Source organism: Sinohyriopsis cumingii, chromosome 15, assembly GCF_028554795.1.
Source record: "Sinohyriopsis cumingii isolate HCF-2022 chromosome 15, ASM2855479v2, whole genome shotgun sequence".
Taxonomy (NCBI): domain Eukaryota; kingdom Metazoa; phylum Mollusca; class Bivalvia; order Unionida; family Unionidae; genus Sinohyriopsis; species Sinohyriopsis cumingii.
In genome coordinates this window covers 148,101,094-148,118,927 of record NC_142975.1, presented here as the reverse complement: position 1 = coordinate 148,118,927, position 17,834 = coordinate 148,101,094, and the positions used below count along the sequence as shown (strand labels likewise).

The 17,834-nt window shown below is 35.3% G+C and overlaps 1 protein-coding gene across 2 annotated transcripts in view; it reads left to right on the top strand.

Moving 5' to 3' along the window:
- LOC149783020 (putative phospholipid-transporting ATPase IIB) overlaps positions 1-17,834 on the top strand; it is an 86,705-nt gene that overhangs the window by 11,486 nt on the left and 57,385 nt on the right. For both annotated transcript variants that reach the window (XM_089934606.1, XM_089934607.1), the window contains exons 5-11: positions 3,872-4,039; positions 4,952-5,098; positions 6,813-6,893; positions 7,607-7,756; positions 8,874-8,963; positions 14,566-14,636; positions 16,486-16,651. In XM_089934606.1, the coding sequence (XP_089790732.1) occupies positions 3,872-4,039; positions 4,952-5,098; positions 6,813-6,893; positions 7,607-7,756; positions 8,874-8,963; positions 14,566-14,636; positions 16,486-16,651 (873 nt within the window). The remainder of the gene's footprint in view (positions 1-3,871; positions 4,040-4,951; positions 5,099-6,812; positions 6,894-7,606; positions 7,757-8,873; positions 8,964-14,565; positions 14,637-16,485; positions 16,652-17,834) is intronic.

The following is a 17,834-nucleotide window of genomic DNA, read 5'->3' as shown; positions in this document are numbered from 1 at the left end:
GAACATCTCCGATACTTAGTGCTGATGGCACTACACTACACTGCTCATGGATAAAGAAATGATACTGCAAGGATGGGCAGAATACTTTAACAGCATCCTCAATCAACATTATCTATCTTTGAGTAGGTCATTGATTGACTACCCCAAGTGAAAACCAGCTGATCCTCCAGTGCTGAATGAAACTGCAAAAGCAATTGACTTGCTGTCAAATGGTAAACCACCTGGTGCAACAGAAGTCTGCAGAGCTCGAGGTGCATACATAGCAAACTGACTGAACACTTCCAGTCAGTGTGGACTCAAATTACTATATTCCAGGAGTACAAGTATGCATCCATCCTCAAGTTGTACAAGCAGAAAGGAAACAGACAGTTCTACAACAGTTACATGGGTATCTTGTTGCTGTCATTAGCCATTGTAATCCTTGCCATAATTCTGTTGAATTGCTCTGTGCATCATATTGATCAAGGACTTTGAGAGTCAGTATGGCTTCAGGAAATGATCAGGGTCCAAATCTATATTGTTTGCAGCTTGTCATTCCTAGGAGAAATGGCAGGAACAGTACTCCAACCACATAATCATTTGGCAATTCCATGATGGCAAGCTTGCTCACATTGTGGACAATGGTGAGTCATCTGAACCATTTCCAGTCACCAGTGGAGTCAAGCAAGCCTGTGTGTTGGCATTAGCCCTCTTCTGTATGATGTTCTCAGCCATCCTTCCATGACTGTGACACTGGGATTGACATTAAATACTGGACTGTTGACAAGAACTTGTCTGAAAAAACTGCATGCCAAGATGAAGTCAGATAAGTGACTATTTATGATCTGTTTGCTGACAACAGCTCCCTGAATGTCAAAATCTGAGTTTCATATGTGACAGAGTATGAACAATTTCTCATCAGCTGGTGACAATTTTAGTCCTACAGTCAGTATCAAGAAGGCATGTTAAGCACCATCCTGCACCAGGAAAGCCTTATGTAGAGCCTGCCATCACATTGAATGGCCAGACCCTCCCAGCAAAATGACAATTTCACCCACCTTGACAGTACACTGTCATGTGCAGCCCACATCAGTGAGGAAACCAGTGCCAAAAGTACCTTTGGAAGGCTGTGTTTTCAAATGTGTGAAAGCACAGAGGCATCAGTCTGGAAAACAAACCGGTAGGTCTACAAAGCCATCATGCTGCTGATCTTGCTTTATCCATGCAGAACAAAGATGGTGCACAGACACCACAATAAGAACCTGTACGATTTTCACATGCCTGGGCAGCTCAAGGAAACTGATGAGGATAAGATGGCAGGATAGGGATCTAGACACTGTGGTTCTCACACAGGCAGAATGAGCATCGACACACAGATGAGATGCCACATCACCAGGATATCATTTGAGTAAATAACAAAGAAAATTTTCATTTGCAAGATGGAGTAGGGAAAGTGATCTTGGGCAGGTAAGAAGAAATACTCAAAGATTCCTTCAAGTCTTCTTTGAAATAGTTTAACACTGACCTTGAGTCTTGAGCAAATCTTGCACAGGATCTTTCTATCTGGTCTGTCCTGGAGGTACAGAAGCATGTGCAGCATAAATCACAGAACTGCAGAAAATCCTGTGTTGATGAAGCAACCTCGAGTGGCATCTCCTGTCCAGCTTGCCACAGATAGTTCAAAATAAATATTGGCCAGATCAGAAATTCAGGTGCTCATAGAATCCAAACCAGTTTATGATGTCATTCTCATCTTCAAACTTGAAGTCAAGCAACAGTTAATCCCTTTACATGCAAGCATGAAATACAGTAGTTTTAACAAAAATGTACAAAATCCTATAATAATCAAAACAAATTGTCTTACAGCAGTGCTTTGTATAGAAATTGTTTTGAGTAGTCAGAACAACCAGTAAGTGCATATGAAATCAAAGGCAATAGGGAATATCCTTTTTTTATACAAAATTTAGAATTTTAATATATTTAATGATTTTAATGATTAAAACATTGTTGATAATTATATACAATGCCATAAAGTGTTTTTTTTCCCAGAGAGCAACAACAGTGAGTGTCTGTATTTATTTTAACTTTAGAAACAATGACTCCATGGTTTATATGAGACAGATATTTGTAAAGTCTTGGGCTGATTTTTGTTTTCTTCATTTTTTAAAATAATACTTAAGATTTGTCTATTTTTAACAATTATTTACCTCAGTCCAGTGCATTATCAGAGAATCTGTCTCTGCAAAGAGTCTTTGTTATCTTGATATTGGAAGCATGGAATTTTACTCAGTAGATGAGTAAAATATTTGAAAATTAACTTTATAAGAAGCATCTTTTTTTAGCTCATCCAGACCAGAGGAACTTATAGGATGGCCTGTTGTCCATCATCCTTCTATTTGTTAGTGCAAATTTTTTTTTTTATTGCTACTTCTCACAGCTACTTTACACACACATTTATCCCAAGGTCTAGTTAGTCCTAAATGAAAATCTTGCTGCACAGACATCCAATATGGCCACCATAGTGGCCATCTAGAAGATATTTTCATTGCTACATCTTCTGACTGGATGATCATATGAAACTGTGAGTTTTACTTAAAGACTTCTTATGATGTCTAATTGGTCCTAAATGAAAATGGTGCCAATCTGAAATACAATATGGCCATCACAGTAACCATCTTGAAGGTCTTAATATTGCTTCATCTCCCAAACAAATGGGCATATTGACATGGTATTTTCTACTAAAGACTTGTTTGCAAATTCTGTTTGGTGCTAAATGAAAATGGTGCCACTATGACGTGGTATGTCAGACATTTGTTATTGCTGCTTCTCTCAATCGATGGTCCTGTCATCATGGGTTTTTTTTTTCAAATGATGTCTAGTTGGTCCTAAATTAAAGTGGTGCCATTATGATATCCAATATGGCCACCAAGGCAGCATGTTATCACTAATGTGAAGTCATATCAAAATTGGTTTTCATGACAAGATTTTTTATGATATATAGTTGGTCCCAGATGAAATGGTGCTTATCTGATCAGCAATATGGCCACAACAGCAGCCATCTTGAAAATATTATTGCTAAGCATCCTTGATGGTTGGCTATATTGATATAGGATTTTCCCACAAAGATTTCTTGAGTTGTCTAAATGAAAATGGTGCTGATCTGACATCCAATGTGGCCACCTTGGTATCTATCTTGAAAATCTTCTCAACAGAAAGTCATACAGACACAGGGTTTTTGCCAGAAAACTTCTTTTGAAATCTAGTTGGTTTTAAATTAAAACGATGTATGTCTCACCTTCAATATTGAATATGGCAACCATTTTGAAAATCTTATTATTGCTACTTCTTCTTAATGGATGGTCATGATGTGAACTTGGTCTTAAGGAAAATAGTGTTGATCTGACCCCCAGTGTGGCCATGATGGCAGCTGTCATGAAAATCTTGTTATCACTACTTCTCTTCTGAACTGATTTGTCATTTTTACTTGGGCTTTTCTCTGGAAGATGGTCCAGTTATGTGTAGTTTGTGATAAATGAAAATGGTGACAATCTTATATTCAATGTGACTTCCACAGCTGATACTGAGAGGCTATTATTGAAAAATATCAGCTGGTTTAAGTGCTTGGCAGTTAAAAAAAGGAAATGGGTCTTATCTGGACATACAGGAATTCTTTTCAGTTATTAGAGCATCAGTCTGTTCAAGGGACTCTTGTTTATTTACATGCCTTGGGTCAGAATTTATATTTTCAACATTTATATATGTATCACTAAGACATCATCTTTTCTGTGAGTTTCCAATCCCATGCCACAGAAAGACTTACAGTGACTTACATTATTGTTTGAATAAGTTGTAAATTTGTCAGTGTCTTTGTCTTATTACATTTTTCATTCAGGGATTTGTAATATTTGTGACTATGTGCCGTGAAGCATTGGATGATTACAGGAGGTATCGTAGAGACAAGGAGGCAAACTCACAAATATACAAGAAGGTGTCAAGAGAAGGATCAATAAATTTACCAAGTTCCAAAATCAGGGTTGGAGATCTGATTATTGTAGAGAAGGTTTGTAATATACACTTATTTTCCTATTAGTCTTGATGGACATTTGTTGTAAAGCCTGGTGCTGTTCAAAATTTAAATTTGTTGTAAAGCAGTGTTGGTACAAATTTAAGGTTGTTTTTTTTTTCATTAAAACTGCAATGTCTGTATTTTTCATAAGTTTAAAACCTTCATGAAATTTCGATAAATTGGTTTAAAAATTAAAGAGTTTCAGGCTGATTTATTTTCACAGAATGTCAGATTTTTCAGTTAAGTTTATTCAAGGTTTCCAAATATGCAGATATTTGAACAGAGTGATAAAAAACAAATGATTGTAAATACATGGTCAACAACTATGGGTAGTCATGTCAGTAAAGAAATGATTTCAGCTTAGAAAGGTCATTGTAAGGTTTGCTTTCAAAATAGATTTGGTAGTGACATACATCAAAGTAGCTAGTTTATGTAAAAACAGACAACAGCTTCACTAATCAGGCAGACGTGACATCGTGTCTGCCTCAATAACAACACAGCATGCATGATTATCATGGAAATTTATTAAAGGCTGTATGGAATTCAAAGAATGCATGAATTTCAGCAAAAATATTAAAACAAGCGCGTTTAGTTCAGTTTGTCAGTTGTTCATTTTCATCTTAGAAGCCGTTACAAATGAGTGTTTGGATGTGGGTATGGTATACTTGCAAGTACAGTTTTGTTTGATTTGCCTTAACTGAGATTATCCAACTAATGCTTTTCTGCAGTGAACTAGATGGGAAAGATTTTTGAAGTCTTTTGAAGCGAATTATTTTTCTTTATCCTAACAATTAAGTTTACTCTATCATTTTATTGGTCGTGATTTAAATTGGTTATACTGTATATAGCATTTTCAAATGTGCACTAAATATTAATACTTTTATTAATACTTTGTCATTTCAATAGAATCAAAGAGTTCCAGCTGATATGGTATTACTCAGGACTACGGAGAAACAGGGTGCATGTTTTATCAGGACAGATCAGCTAGATGGAGAGACAGACTGGAAACTCAGACTTGCCATACCATGTACTCAATCTCTGCCAACAACAACGGTAAGTGTACCATTCTATATACAAGAATTATTAATACATCCATTATATACATAGGAGATCTTATATTTGTGTTCATTCCAAATTAATGATTTCTATCTTGTGCAGGCCTTTGCAAGCAAAATAATTATTTGCTGAGTGATATTAATTTCTTTTGAATAAGCACATATAAGAGTCTATTATCACATGATGAAAATGACTGAAAATTGCTGAGCAATATTAAAGATGAGTGTCTTATCTTGAATTCCAGTAAATTCTTTTCATCCCGTACTGTCTTTGAGAGTGTTCTTGTTGACATGAGATGCCTCTAAACAATTGAATAATTTTAATAAGGGCATATTAAAATAAATGACACATTAGTCATGTGATAATAATAGCTGCATGTTATTTTGGTAGTTTACTTGGGTGTATGGAATGTTGCAACGATCTTGAACATTGTACACCATGAGTACAAGGGTATATGATATTCAGGATGGTCATAATATTATCTATATGAACTAACAAGTAATGAATTTATTACCTCATAAAATTTGCATATTCATTGAAAGAGTAACACCCAAGAATCTCTTAGCTGCCATTGTTTGCTATGCAATTCTCATGTAAAAACAGTTCTCTCTGCTTTGTTGAATTAAAATCTAGCCTTTTTTAGGGGGATAATTCTCACTAACAATAAACTTTATAGGAACTCATTTCTATATATAATAAAATTCTTTCATATATTAGGATAATAACTTTAATATTTACCATTTAATTTTTGAAGTAGAGGTTAGCAGCCATTTTTTTACGCAGTTGTTTGTTTCCATTCATCATGTGATTTGTTTACACCCAACTTGTGAATCATCTGATTTAGTTGTGAGTGACATTGTTGGTGTCCTTACACCTTGCTTGAATAATTGTTATTAGAAACGCTGGATTTTATATCTTGATAATTATTTTCTTCAAAATCAGACATTGTTGCATCCAGCTGTTGCTTACAAGAAGAACATTAATAAGAATAAATGAGAGGTGATTTATTAAAATTATAATATACATGTACATCAGTTCAAAAATCTGCTATTTATTGCTTTAGTAAACACAGTTTAACAGGACTTGTTGGTCCATGTATAATTTTGTATGCAGCCATTTGTATGTGAAAAATATTTTCCTGCAAGTATATTATAATGAAAATTCATTTAAATATGATTGGGCCTAACTTGGGGTTATAATTTAAAGTTTATTTTATGTTGTTTGCAAAATATGTTTTGAAAACTAATAGTACATACTCTTCATGAAATAGATTTAGTTGATTTTGGTGGAGAATGCTAGAGAACCCTGAGGAAAACATTTAAAGTTGGGCAACACATACTCCTGCTAAAACTGTTAATTGAACCAAGGACTGCATTGGTGCAAAGCAAGTGCATTACCACTTTGCTATGATTGGAAGAAATTTATTAATACATTAATGTAGACTTGTGTTCTACCCTTTAGTGATGGATATGGTGTGGATTATGGAGAATTAATAAGTGACTTGGACAAGTGAGAGAATTGACCATTTTACTACATATGTTCTGAAGTGTTTTAATCAGTTTGTTTCTGTGACTTGACTTCATTTATTTTGAAATAGTTCTCTTGCACAGTGTATTCCAGTATTAAGTTTAATGTTCACTGCTTGAAGTCACAGATAGAGACATTTATCACAACCCAAACCACAAAATTTAAATACTTATTTCTGTTTCAGGATATTCTTTATATAACTGGAGAGGTGTATGCCGAGGCCCCACAGCTTGACATTCATAGCTTTGTTGGTACTTTTAAAAGGGTAAGCCACATGTTTTGAGTCTTATTACATTTTCACTAATTGCAGGCTTCTTTTGTCTGTATTTGACTATAAATTATCTGTTCTTCCACATATTAGATATCTGAAGAAAAAATGTATAAAAAAAGAACTGGAGTTAATATGAGTGATGGCAAACATGGACCAGAGCAAAAGTTTACGCATGACTTTAGCAGGGTTAGAATTAAACATGGAGTAGCAGGTAGAAACATTTTGCTATCTACATTTTAATTCAGTAGCAATTTCTTACCAAGAGGCAAAAGTGTCACAAGGGGTTCATGCTTTTAAAGGTTCTTGTTAGTAAACTTTTTCTGGCAGATTTTTCACCAGATATCAAAACCATACAACAGGTAGTAGATTTGCTGTTTGCTAGTATGTATTTCAAACCATGAATAGTCATATCTACATTTGACTGTGGTTTAATGTATGGATCAACTCGCAAATCTTTCTTGCAGGTGCTGGTTCTGGTTTACATTAAGGAACTTAGACTTCGCCTGAGAGTGTTAACAAAATCTCCTTCAGAAGCCTCAAAGTAGAGGCATATGAACCATTTCTTTATTTCAGATGAACAAAAGTGGCAAAATGTATAAAATATCATCTGTATATTTAATCCCTCTTGTAACATGTTTGTTTTTGTAAAGCAAATCTTAGCTTATGAAATCCATGAAATCTTAAGTGTTTATATTTATTTTTTTCAGACAGATGTGATCGGTAATGAGGACTCCCTCAGTATAGAGAATACTCTTTGGACCAACACTGTGGTGGCCTCAGGGACAGCAGTGGGTGTAGTAGTATACACAGGATGTGAGAGTCGCAGTGTAATGAACACTTCCCAACCAAAGAGCAAGGTTTGTTGTCAGATATATACCTTTGCTCTCTATTCTCGTCAAGTTGAGCACAAACAGCATGTGTTTCAGGTGTTTTTTTTGGTATAACCTTACTTTAACTAACAAGAACTTTTTACAGCATTATTAAAGATTTGTAGTTGGCTGCTTGGTATGGTTAGGCATGAATGTTTATTAAAAATTAAGAATTCTGTAAATGGGGAATCAATTTACAAGTCAAGACTTTAAAAAAAAAAACAATTTGATTCATGAAGATGGGGGTGGATATGTACACCAGAGATACTGGAAAATTTCTACTGTAATATGCCAAATATATTTAACAGTTTATTGAAACGTGTATAATACCAACGAACTTAGTAATTACTGATGAGATTGTTTATGAAAACTAATGCCAAATCAATATAAAAATGTATGAAAAATATCTTGACATGATAGAATTTATGTGCTTATTGTCTATAAGAATCAGCATGATTTTGAGCAGAGCCCAGAGTTACAGTTGAACCTCAGAAAAATTTAAAAATCATAATTTTCATTTTGACCTTAAAAACATAAAATAAACCTTAAAATAAAGGAAACCTCATTAAGAAAACCCCTAAAATTTCAAAAATTATTAATTAACAGCACTACCCCAACACCACAAAAATTGCTTTTTTGCACATGGTTTTTCATTAGGCTGCAGTTGGGAAAGTGTGCAAATTATGCAAATTAAAGACATCTGGTCATTTTATTCTATGATTGATTTGATAGACCCACATGGCATATCTTTGTTGGATCATCGACAGCATTAGCATTGCATTCATTTTATTTTCATTTTATTTAGAAACATACTTAAAGCATACTTCATCAAATTTTTTAATAAATGTTATGCTCACCATGGAAATAATATTGTAACTGTTTTGTCTTAAAATTTAAAAAAGAAATATAACCTTGAAAAAAACCTCAATTTTTTAAATATAATTTCACTTTTAACCCTGACAACCATTTTCCTGGCCGGATTCCTGGAAAAATTTTCCTCAACTTGTATTTTTGTATATCTGAAAATGAGGTTGACTTATAATAAGTTTATGATAAGTTTTAAAATTCATTAAGTATAAATAATGCACTGTACATTTTATTTCAGATTGGTCTGTTAGACATGGAAATCAATACACTGACCAAACTGCTTTTTTCTGCTGTTGTAATCCTCTCCATCGTAATGATGTCACTAAAGGTGAGTACAGCAAAACCTGTTCGGAACCTCAGTATAAAGGACTCTTGTCTTTAAAGTATATATTTGTTCAGAGACATAATATTAAATGACTCAGTTATTGTGCTTTACAGAGATGACATATATAATGTAGAGTGGATGCTTATTTTCATCCTAAACATCCATTCTCACTGCATATTAAGAATGATGTAATTTGCCATAAAATGGTGTCTGTAAATATTTATGGATAGTTTTTGTAATTGAACTTTTCCCAGTTACTGCAAACCTATTTTAGGTTCTTAATTGAGAAATGCAGATATCTCTCTACCAGTCAAGATCCTGAGGTTATTGATAAGGGCAATAAAACACATGGAACTTGAATTTTTGACCATATAAAGGGATCCTGTCTACAGATGATTGTCCTTAACATTCAGGCTTTATGCTGTCCATCCAGGTAGATAAACTGAAAATATTGACTTAACATAATTTATTAGCAGACATGAAAACTACCATAAATATAAGCCTGAAGTAAAATTACAACTTATTTTGATAATCAAAATTTAATTATTCCAAGGAATTCTAGTAAATTGGGAGGTCTGCCTTTGCTTTACATAAGCTTTGAATTCAGATAATTTTGAGTTTGGATTATTTATAATTTACTGTTTCTTCTTCAGATATGTTACCTGATAATGTGTTAGGAGTACATCCACTACCTTGCAAATCCAGCAAACTCCTCACTTCCTGCAAGGCAATAAAGATATAAAAACTGTCTTTGACTTGGTTTGTGACAACAATGCTAAATTGTTGTCTGCTTTCCTAGAAGGGAAATCAGAGAAGAGTAATCTCTCTTTGGATATAGGGATTGTGCCATTTACCCAATAGTCAGTTATTACTTCCACTAGTGCTAGTGTACATGTTTTCAGTGTGGGTCTAGCCTATTCCACTTCTTGACATACCTTTACTGTGTACATGCTTTTAATGAGGGTCTAGCCTATTCCACTTCTTGACATACCTTTACTGTGTACATGCTTTTAATGAGGGTCTAGCCTATTCCACTTCTTGACATACCTTTACTTTGTACATGCTTTTAATGAGGGTCTAGCCTATTCCACTTCTTGACATACCTTTACTGTGTACATGCTTTTAATGAGGGTCTAGCCTATTCCACTTCTTGACATACCTTTACTGTGTACATGCTTTTAATGAGGGTCTAGCCTATTCCACTTCTTGACATACCTTTACTTTGTACATGCTTTTAATGAGGGTCCAGCCTATTCCACTTCTTGACATACCTTTACTTTGTACATGCTTTTAATGAGGGTCTAGCCTATTCCACTTCTTGACATACCTTTACTGTGTACATGCTTTTAATGAGGGTCTAGCCTATTCCACTTCTTGACATACCTTTACTGTGTACATGCTTTTAATGAGGGTCTAGCCTATTCCACTTCTTGACATACCTTTACTGTGTACATGCTTTTAATGAGGGTCTAGCCTATTCCACTTCTTGACATACCTTTACTTTGTACATGCTTTTAATGAGGGTCTAGTCTATTCCACTTCTTGACATACCTTTACTGTGTACATGCTTTTAATGAGGGTCTAGCCTATTCCACTTCTTGACATACCTTTACTGTGTACATGCTTTTAATGAGGGTCTAGCCTATTCCACTTCTTGACATACCTTTACTGTGTTGGAGCAAGGTATTGGAGTTTTGTCACTACAGAGACATATATTCCGTAAATTTTATACCCATTTCATGCTCCACTTTCATTTCAGACAAAAAAATGTAGCACCATCATAATTAACAGCATCTGAGTTGCAAGTGCTTAGAAACCATTTTGAATAGTGACCCATTTTCTTCTTAACCAGTTCAATGATTTGCATTTATTCATAATTTGCTTCTTGTATGGTTTGGAATATACTGCTGTTCAATAATAAGTACTGTAAATTTGTGAAATTTAAATTTACAGAGGATGATGATAATTTGGACTTAATGTGCAGTATTTGTACTCAGTGGGAAGATGATAGGTTGATGACCATTTGCACCAAGAAACTCCTCAGACCAATGAGCATACATAGAAGTGAATTATTAGAGACTTAGATACTGTTAGAATTACAACTCATGCCTGCTCAGTAGACATGTTTATCTTGACTGAGTTGGTGAAGGTAGAAAGATTGCCAGTTAATTAGAAGAATAATCTGGTGCTGTTTTCATGGGCCATGGACATAGCTCCAGCTGTTTTCATGGGCCATGGACATATGGACATAGCTCCAGCTGTTTTCATGGGCCATGGACATAGCTCCAGCTGTTTTCATGGGTCATGGACATAGCTCCAGCTGTTTTCATGGGTCTTGGACATAGCTCCAGCTGCATCATTGACCACATTGATGCAGCCTGACTTGCATTTTGTGATGCTTCCTTTAGGACCTGTATCAAGATGGTACAGTATCATAGATGGGTTAGACATGAAACTTCCTAGTTTTAGTCATGGTGATTTTTCTGAGGATAGCCAGTACTAGAGCTGAACCCTGTAATTCACCCAGAATATGACAGCTCCTACTTTGACTTTAATATTGTTGTCTCTAGTCATGGGGTGGACTATCTATAGTGATCTTACCAGGATAGCCAGAACTGGCCCACATCTTCAGAATGTAACTGACCCCAGATCAGCTAAATGCCACCACTGATGCAGACTTAACAGACAGCTGTTACTTCCTGGACCAGGTATGATGATATTAGTTCCATGTATACCCAATCATGGCTTCTCAACATGGATAGTACCAGGCATTAAGTGATGGTGATACCAGCATGGCTGTGTAGCGTTCTGGACCCATGACACTTTTGTACAGCAGTACAATGGACCCATCACTGGGCCGGGCCTGTTGCTGGCTATAGCAACAGTCCAGTCACAGATGCCCAATAACAACATAGTAAGATGATGAAAAAAACTGAGTGAACACCTGGAGATTGCCATATCTTACATTGCTTAGAATGACATCTCCATTATCCAGGCATCAAAAGGCCTTTCTTCTTTTACTGCCATCTGCCATCCACTTGACCCAGTGTAGTACCTAACCACCATTTTGTAAAAAGTCCATAGTGATCAGTAATTTTTGTCTGGAAGTTTTTGGATGACATTTAAAGTGCAGAACATTCAACAATCAGGATAGAATAACTTTTAGTTGAGCTGTGTTGGTATAAATTTTAGAACAACAATGAATATCTGATTTAATGTTAGTCAGTACATCTACATGACCATGTTGACGTTCACTTTAGTAGTAATACATTGGAATCGGTATCCTGAAAGGCATGTGCCTATAAAATAGGAGCATAACACATTATTTCCAACAACAAAATGAACATGCAATTGGCAGAATGGAATGCATTGATTGCAACTTCTACATCATAAAGGACCATCGTAAAATGATAATCAGACCACTGTCATTAAATCACCTTATCAGTGGCCAGATCTAGGAAATCAGTAGACATGCCACCAAAGAGGCAAACCTCTCACAAGTGCAGCCTAAGATAGACCAGACTTCTCATCAAGGAATCACAAGAGAAACAGGAGGGAAATATATTGCTTAAAGAGGAAATATATTCTGAAGTTTGCTGACAACCACTCACAGAGAAATGAAGACTGATTTTATACAAATTCATCTTTCAAGGAGCCATCTAAAAAAAATGACAGCCTCCTCAAGCTACCCTTTTGAGATTTCACTGGGGGGTGAGGATATCAGCAGCTAGGGTGTAGAACATTCAGGACTGAATAGACTAACTCACACAAAGCTGATGTACTGGAGCAAGAAATACTCATCTCAGCAAAGGATCGTTGAATTCATTCACAGTAAAAGCTCACTTTCTTGAGGCTTTCCTCAGATATTTTACCTAATCATAATGCACTAATAGTATGACCACCACCTTGCAAATTTAGCCCTTCAAATTTTGATTTTAGGAAGAAAAGTGCTCAAATTTTTTAGCCCTCTTAGATATAAGTCTGATAAAATTGATCTCCCCATGGGTTGAGGGATTGGTACTGAGCCCCATTCATGCATCATTTGTTACTTCCATTGATGCTGCAAGCACACTCTTTTCTTGAGACCTTGCAAAATTGAATCTGCTTATGCTTTTGCGCCATGTAAGTGGTTTCTCATTATAGGAAAGCATACTCCAACTTTCTTTCTGTCAATTTCTTGCTCTACTATAATAAATAAAGAATAATCTCTCTTGTTGTCTACATTTATTGTGCAGTAAGTACCACTAAGAACAGGATCCTGCTCATGGACATTCATTATGTTGTCTTCAGACCAATTTCCTCCAATAGAACTTCATCCCAGGGGTCCCTACAGGACCCCATAAGGGCTCAGAAGTGGTATGTAAAGCGCATAGAGAAAATCAGAACAGGGAGATGTTGGCTTTTCCTAATAGAAAACAAAAATGGAAATGACATTAATGCACAGATGTTGTCATGATTTATGTTGAGTTATTCATGCAGCTTGCATGGAACTAACCCAAGACTGGATGGATTCCTTAAGAAGTTTGCCTCATGACATCAGGCAGTGGTCATAAGCTTAACATTTGACCAGAACTGATCCTTACCTGTATAATATGAGCTTTGGGTTGGAGGTCAGAGTCAACCCATTATAGTTTCTACCTGAGAGACCTATCAGCCAAAATAACTTTGTTTGAATTGGTGGGTCAGATAGCAGAACAACATGCAACCTACCCAAGTCCATCAGTACTCTCATAGGAACTCATATCAGCTGGATTTGCAGGAGCAAAAGTTTTCATTATCACATGATGCATGATTTTCTCTATACCAGGGGCTAACCCTAACCTGTGGTTATCCATCTGAAGCTGTTTAATATATGCTGTGAATATGGAGTCAGGGCTGATTCTGGGGTAAGGGTATGTAGTTCCCGCCTCCTTTTACCTCTTCTAATTTCATATTTCAATAAGACAAATTATTTGAAAAAGAAAATATAAGTGTCTTTTGAGAACTAAGACAAGACCTGGTTGCCGATGAGAACTGGTAGAGATTAGAATTTCAAAAGGTCAAAGTACTGGGGAAATAAATGAGTTCTTTGTTGTTTGTGAGTTTTGTATGTTGGAGGTGAAAGAAGTCTTTACTCAGAAAGTTATTTCAGTAATATGTGATTGGTGATCATGACCAGTCTGGTGGCTTAAGTGGTTAGAGCATCAGCCTCAGATACAGGAGGTTGTGGTTTAAACCCTGGCTGAGTCATACTAAAGACTTACAAAAATGGTACTAGCAGCTACCTCGCTTGGTGCTCAGCATTAAGAGGTTAGTGTTAGAATTGGTCGGCCTGGTGTCAGGATAATATGACTGGGTGGGACATGATGCTACATATCTGCGGCATGATGCCCCAGTGCTAGACATCACTATAAACTTCCACACTGCAGATATCATAGTGATATGAATGGAAAATTGTTAAAGCTACGTTAAAAATTCAAATCACAAACATGATAACTGATCATGCGATCAGCATTTTTCTGAATGCCTTGTATGACACGATTTGACATCCATTTTTGTCCATGCCTCATGTGACACAATTTAACCGCCATTTTCAGCTGTCTAATTTGAATTTTTTATCTTTCAGGGTTGGGGAGGGCCCTGGTACAGATACCTATTTAGGTTTATACTCCTGTTCTCCTACATCATTCCGATTAGGTAAGTCACACTCGGATTCTTTGCAGGAACTGCATATTCAGATTGAACTGAGACCTGACAAAGTTATGTTTGATGGCTATGTGATTCAAAACCAAAACTTATACTTTAGTTAGATAAAATGTAGACGGTTCCACCACTCTTCTGTCTTCAATGCCTTTCTTCATTCCTCAAACCCCACATCTTTCTCCATATTTCTGAGTACTTCATATTTAAAGTGTTTTATTTTATATTTCATAATGAGAGAAAAATGATATTGCCACAGTTGGATTGCCACAGTGGCAATATCAATTTTGGAACTTTCTTTTTCCATTTAGAAAGTATATCTGTCCTGATTTATGTTATTCAGACCTGCATTTCCACATTTAGGCCTGTTTCACTTTTTCTTTTCCTTCTCTCTCCCACCCATCCTCTCTCCTTCTTTGTCAAGATACATAGATCTAAAAATTTGCCAATACTGTTGGCCCTCTAGTATTCATGTATCTATTCAGTAAGAAGATGCCATCAAGAATGACTAGAAATGAACCTAAACAACAAAATGCTGGCATCAAGTATTAACTTTTATTCATAATTAGTTTTCCACATGAACTTACATGACCTTTAGGGGCCCCAAGTGGCCGAGTGGTCTAAAGTGCTCACCGTAACGTATCACTGCCATCTCACCTCTGTCTGCATGAGGTCGAGTCTCGGGATCGGTCAGCGTGGGTATGTGAGAAAGCTTGCCAGTAGCTTCTCATGGGTCGGTGGTTCTTATCAGGGTTTTCCTTGGTTCTTCCTTCACCATTTATACTGGCCGCCATGCATAGCCTATCTTGTGCTGAAAAATGGTGTTAAACCCTAGAACAGCAATTACATAACCTATTGCTGTTTGGTATTCTGTGTCACCCACATTGTATTGTTTACCTGTTACACTCAGTGATAAGAGGTACACATTTGTAAGAAAAACTATTGATTACATTTAATGATATAATTGTTTAAATAAAAGTTTTAACAAGCATAATCATATCTAACAGCAATGGAGGCATTTATTAATGTTGATTGCAAACCAAAATTAAGTGATAATCAAAATTTGGGTGCAGTGTTTGTTAGCAAAATAGACTTCAAGCTTGTCATTACTCAGAATTCATGTCTGAATGCAGAAATTAGAAGAAGAAAATCCTTACTACCTACAATCATTAAAATCGCTTGTTTATTGATGCTACGCTTTAAAGTCTGCTGTGTGTTCTGTCATGCTGCTATATTACCCCCATCCCAGCAGTGTTCACTATATCTATTATGCAAGAAATGTGGTTAACAGAAATAAAAATGTTTTCATTTTCATATGAAAACATTCATTAATTTGATAAAATTTATGATCAGAAGCATTATGTGTGCCATCTAATAAGTTGCTGTTCTAAAATTAATGTAAAATTGCAGATCTTTTTATTGATGTAGTAATGATGAATTTAATCATATTAACTCCAAAATCCGAAGTTCTTGCCTTTAAAAATGTATAATAATAAGAAAATCTACTTTTTTGACTAGGTAAAAGGAAATATTTCACTAGTGATATGGAAAGTTTTGTATTGTCACTACAGCTTCACCACTCCTGACAATTCAATATTTCCACTTCACCCATGAAATATTTCTTTATATCTACTTAAAAAATGTAAATATCCTCCATGTATTCTTTGTATTACCATCATCATCATTATTATTTTTCTAAAATAAGTATTTTTATCAGCTTTTCCAAAGAAAAATATGAATTTTTTTCCAAATCCAAAACCTAATAATACCACTTAGTTTAAGAATATGATATTCATTGTCAGAGCTAACTGGTAAGTTGATGCTAATTTTTCTCCATCTTGAACAGCTTGAGGGTAAATCTAGATATGGGGAAAGCTGCTTACTCCTGGATGATTCAGAGAGACAGATTGATACCAGGGACCGTAGTTCGAAGCACAACTATACCTGAGGAGCTGGGTAGAATTAGCTATCTGCTTACCGATAAGACAGGGACTCTAACACAGAATGAAATGGTACATATACAGTCACCTACCAAATACAAGTATACATACCAACTGAATAGGGACACACACAGAATCAAAAGGCTAGATGCATGCAGGCATAAATAATAACCATTACATAAATTTCTCTGGATATACTAAAATGCACATAAATATGCTTACAAAAGACACTTTGGCACCTCACCCAAACACGCCTTTTTCATATTAAAATACTTTTTACGCATTTGCATTTATGAAGAATGAATTTTTTTTCTAATTGTAACCCATTTTATTTTTATTCTGATTTGTCAAGAACCTTTCTTTTAAAAAAATTGCCATAGCCTTAATTTTATCATCAAAATCTTCTTGTATTGTATTCAGGTTTTCACTTTTGTTAAATGCACATGTTCAGAAACAGAAAAAAGGTATTAATGAACACTAATCAGACAATAGTTTTAGAAATAATTTCATCTATTCTGGATTTACCATATATACTGTGACATGCTAAAATAATTTTAAAAAATTTCCTGTCCCAGAACTTACGGTGAAACTTTTTTCACCTAGGTCATATATCCCAAGACTTAAGAAGTGAAATAAATTAGTGCTGAATTTGCACACTCACCCCGCTGCATGTTGCAATAAAATATATAAACAGAACACTTATTTGATAATAAAATGAAAGAAACTCACTTTGTATTATCATTTATTCCTTTTCTTCATCATGAGCATTAAAGAATAAAATATATCCACAAACTCTGTATATGTAGCATAGTCATTCATACTGTAGCATGTATCTTATATATCAGATAAAACATGACACATTGTTCATTGATGTGAACATAGAGAAACAAATCATGTTTGGTTGTACTCAGTGGTTTGAATCTGTTATCTGACTGAAAACTGGATCCAACAAAATTGCAAACAAGGGGGAAATAATCAACAATTGCTTGAAAGCATCTGCCATTCATGCATGATATGGTGTTAGCAGACATGCCAACCCTTACAATTTTGCCATAAGTCTTATGAAAATTACCCGTAAATATGGATTTATGGCATACAGGCAAAAACTATGGAAAATTATTGTTGCCGAAAATTCATATTAGAATTAGTAAAACTAATCAGGGAACCAGGCTAACTTTACAGCAGCATTCCAGACACTTTAAACTGCACTTGTTTGTTCATGCGAAGCATCTGCATGATCAAACCGTTGATTATA